General features: G+C 35.7%; 1 protein-coding gene across 1 annotated transcript; it reads left to right on the top strand.

Annotated features, from left to right (window-relative positions):
- Nucleotides 1-1595: 1595 nt before the first annotated feature.
- LOC102399955 (olfactory receptor 4K13-like) lies at nucleotides 1596-2537 on the top strand. The gene has a single exon (XM_006073493.4). It carries the CDS (start codon nucleotides 1596-1598, stop codon nucleotides 2535-2537), a length of 942 nt encoding a protein of 313 aa, XP_006073555.4.
- Nucleotides 2538-4296: the final 1759 nt, after the last annotated feature.

Genomic DNA, 4296 nt, shown 5'->3' with positions numbered 1-4296 from the left:
AGGGAGGCAGTGAAATAAGTGAATTTATGTAGATGAAATATTGATTTTTCCTTTTATATGTATTTTTTAAAATAATTTAGCTTAGCAGAGTCCACCTCAGTCAGCACCACAGTATCTATGACTCCTGTCTCTCCTTGACAAAGTTAAAGGTTAAAGGAAATTTAAGGAAAATCAATGAGAGGAAACAGGTCCAAAGGTGAGCAGTAACTATCCAAAGATGCTATTCTGTTCAAACAGTTCATCATACTTTTAGTTTGTTTGTTCAGATGCATAAGGGTAAACAATTCAGTCACCCTGCTCCTTACATCTCTTTGAGTGAAAAGTTAAACAGGACTACCTTGGTTACATCACTAGCTCATGGTCTTAGTAACTATTTTTGGTATTTCTACAAACTCATATTTATGAAAATATGTGAGGTAAAAAGCAAATATCAGATAAAAATGGTCATGGATTTTACAACACTTGCCTGCCAATGCAGGAGACGCAATTGATATCCCTGGGTCAGAAAGATCCTCTGGAGGAAGGCAAAGCAACCCACTCCAGTATTCTTGCCTGGCAGGCTACCGTCCACAGGGTCTCAGAGAGTTGAACACAACTGAAGTGACAGCATGCAGCATGCAGGGTAAGAAAGCTCAGATGGAATAAACTTATTTACATAGCCATATAGGGAAGATGTAGGAAAATAGGTGAAATGAGTATCTGCACTTTTGAGAGTTAATCTGGTGTTTCAGTTGTAAATGAATAGGGTTTGATCTCAGTAAACTATGGAGCTGTCTCAACACCTAACTTTCTATCAACAATACATGTCTTTAATCAATCTACTTCAGGAAACATAATGCACATAATGTGATTTTGGCAATAATTTTTAATTTATTTTATAGTGTTATTTACTATCCTCATAATGTTTATGGGATGAGTAGTCTAGTAGTGATGAATTCTCTTTCATTTCTGATTTTGCTAAATTGCATCTTCTCTTTTCTTCTTAGCCTATTTAGAATATCATTGCTTTAATTCATTTTTTTTTTAAACAACCAGGTCGTGGCTTCACTGGTTTCCTTTGTTATCTTTCTCTGAATTCCACATTTAATTTTTGCTATAATTTTTGTTATTTATTTTCTTCATGTTGCTTTAGGCTTGAATTGGTCTTCATAATATCTTTTTTAGTAAGGTAAACTTATTACTGCATACTGAGGATATCATAATGTACTTCTTGAGATTCACAAAAGATAAAAATCTACCTCCAGGAGATTTTGAAAACTCTCTTTTGTCACTCTAATAGGATAAGTGTTTCTACACAGTGTGATCTGGAGCTGAACATGAAAGGAGACACGTTATCTGTGTCTAACTGAACTTGTCTTGCACTAACCATGAGAAAATTTGATTTAATTTGGTGCATAATCATCACATTTTTATGGTCTCGTGGTTCTGTGAAATATCTCCAACTGCAAAATACCTACAAAGCAGTCGTAGTGCCAAACTGTCATTTCCCTGAATAAAAGGCAAAATGCTTAAGTAAATATTAAGTTCCCTGACCTCTTAATCCCTATTATACCCTGTTTGTTTTCCTTTTTCAGACAGCTTCTGCAGAAGGATGAATGGATCTCCTGAATAACAGATCAAGTGTTTCTGAGTTCATTTTGGTGGGACTTTCTACTTCTCAAGAAACTCAAATACTCTTTTTTGCAATCTTCTTTCTTGTCTATGTCACCATCATCGTAGGAAACCTCCTCATTGTCATCTCTGTGATAGTTGATAATCATCTTCACTCCCCCATGTATTTCTTCCTGGCAAATTTATCATTTTTTGATTTATGTCTTTCTTCTGCTGCAACTCCCAAAGTGATTTCAGACTTCCTTAGAAAACACAAGACCATCTCCTGGTGGGGCTGCATGACCCAGATGTTCTTTATGCACTTCTTTGGGGGTGGAGAGATGTCTCTTCTGATAGCTATGGCCGTTGACAGGTATGTCGCCATATGCAAACCCTTGCACTACAAGACCATCATGAGTCACAGGGTGCTCATTGGGTTTCTACTGCTCTCATGGGTGATTGGGCTTATCCATACTACAAGCCAGATGGTTTTTACGGTGGGTTTGCCTTTCTGTGGTCCCAATGTATTGGACAGCTTTTTTTGTGACCTCCCCCTGGTCATCAAGCTTGCCTGCACTGATACTTACATCCTAGAGCTCTTGGTGATCGTGAACAGTGGGCTCTTGTCCCTGATCTGCTTCATTCTCTTGCTCATATCCTACATTGTCATGCTGGTCACCATCTGGAAGCACTCCTCCAGTGCATCCTCTAAGGCTCTGTCTACACTCTCTGCTCACATCACTGTAGTCACTCTGTTCTTTGGCCCTGCCATCTTCATCTATGCTTTCCCATTTAACAGTTACTCTGTAGATAAATTTCTTTCTATGTTTTACTCTATCATCACTCCTCTCCTTAATCCAATTATTTATACTCTGAGGAATCAGGAAATGAAGACAGCCATTAAGAGACTAAGCAAACATCATACTGGTGCTGGGCTCACCCACTAAATATTGTCTGTTACAAACAATTGTTTTATGGTCTCTGCTATTTGTCTGTGTGTGTGTGTGTGTCTGTGTGTAAGCTGCTTCAGTCATGTCCGACTTTTTGCTACTCCATGGACTGTAGCCCAACAGGCTCCACTGTCCATGGGACAGAATACTGGAGAGGGTTACCATTTCTTCCTCCAGGGCTTTGTGTGGGTAGTGAGTCTTCAGGTATATATAAAAATATTATAAGTAAGTATTTAAATAATATAAATTTTCTTATGTATAAAATCCATGACTAAAATTATTCTTATAAAAATATTTTAGTGAACCAATCTATAAAAATATAGAAATTTTAATGAAAGGACATTATATGATGTTTAGTGTGACTTTTAGTTTTCATGTTGTATGTAGTAATTTACCAGGTATTAATCTACCAATATATGTCAACCATATAGAAGCTTTACAGAGGAGTTATGATTTGAATGACAATTTGAAAAATAATTTTTTCACTGTATAGCTTCAATAAGCTAATCATCTTTAGTAGAATGTATCATGTAGTTAGAAAATAATATTTCAAAAATTTCTTTGGCAACCTGAATAATTTTTTCAGCACTATATGATCTGAAATATTGAAGATCAAAATCATAAACTGCTCATTGTATCTTGCTATACCAGATAGCTTGAATACTAATATTCTTTTAACTAAATTCAGATATTTATGACTGAATTTTTAAAATATTTTAAACATTAAAAGTTTTTAACCTTTGAAAGATTTACACCATGGACATAGCAAAATCTGAAAATTTTAGAGTGATGACCACTCAACTCCACTAATTAATCATTAATTAATTGCCATTCATCTATAAAGACCTTTCAATATGGTGAAAAGAGCCTTCTCCTCCTTCTCCTTCCTCTCTGCCTCTTTGTCTCTCTTCTCGCACTTTCTGCTATTTCTGTCTACCGTCTTTCCTTCACAGCTTTCATGCCTCCCCCATCTCTTCCTCTCTCAAAGAGCCTTTATATAGTAAAGAAGATTTTTGCATATGATACAACTGCTCTGCAGTCTATGAATTTCCTTATAAAAATAAAATTAAAAATTAAATTTCAGTGTGCTGACATTTACCAGTTATATAGACATAATAACATTTCATATGACTATATTTTTGTTAAGGAAAAAGATTATAGAAACAAAAGTTATAAAATATGTAACATTTCATTTAATAAAAAATTTACATTGTTCATATAATCCAGATGATAAAACTTTGTTGTAAGCTATAAAAGAAGACAGATTTAAAGGTACATAAATTCTTTCAGGATTAAAATGCTCAATTTTGTAAAGCTGTTCACTTCTCCTATGTTTAGCATGAGTTTCTAATATTGCATTGATTGATCCCACTGGGACTTGTTTTAACTTCAGAAAATAATTCTATTTCATTAAAAAATACAGAATATCTAAGAAAATTCTGAATGACTAGAGCATCAACATGTCCTTCCTGATATTAAAATGCACTGTAAAATACAATGAGTAAAATGAAAACTTGTCGTAACAATATGAAAGAGAATAGGTAGATCGGTGGAACATGATGCTGCTGCTACTGCTAAGTCACTTCATGCATGTCCGATTCTGTGCGACCCCACAGACGGTAGCCCACCAGGCTCCCCTGTCCCTGGGATTCTCCAGGCAAGAACACTGGAGTGGGTTGCCATTTCCTTCTCCAATGCATGAAAGTGAAAAGGGAAAGTGAAGTCGTGCAGTCATGTCCGACCCTCAGTGACCCCA

Source organism: Bubalus bubalis, chromosome 11, assembly GCF_019923935.1.
Source record: "Bubalus bubalis isolate 160015118507 breed Murrah chromosome 11, NDDB_SH_1, whole genome shotgun sequence".
NCBI classification, from domain to species: domain Eukaryota; kingdom Metazoa; phylum Chordata; class Mammalia; order Artiodactyla; family Bovidae; genus Bubalus; species Bubalus bubalis.
Note: the sequence above shows the minus strand (reverse complement) of the source record. Positions and strands in the feature narration are given on the sequence as shown.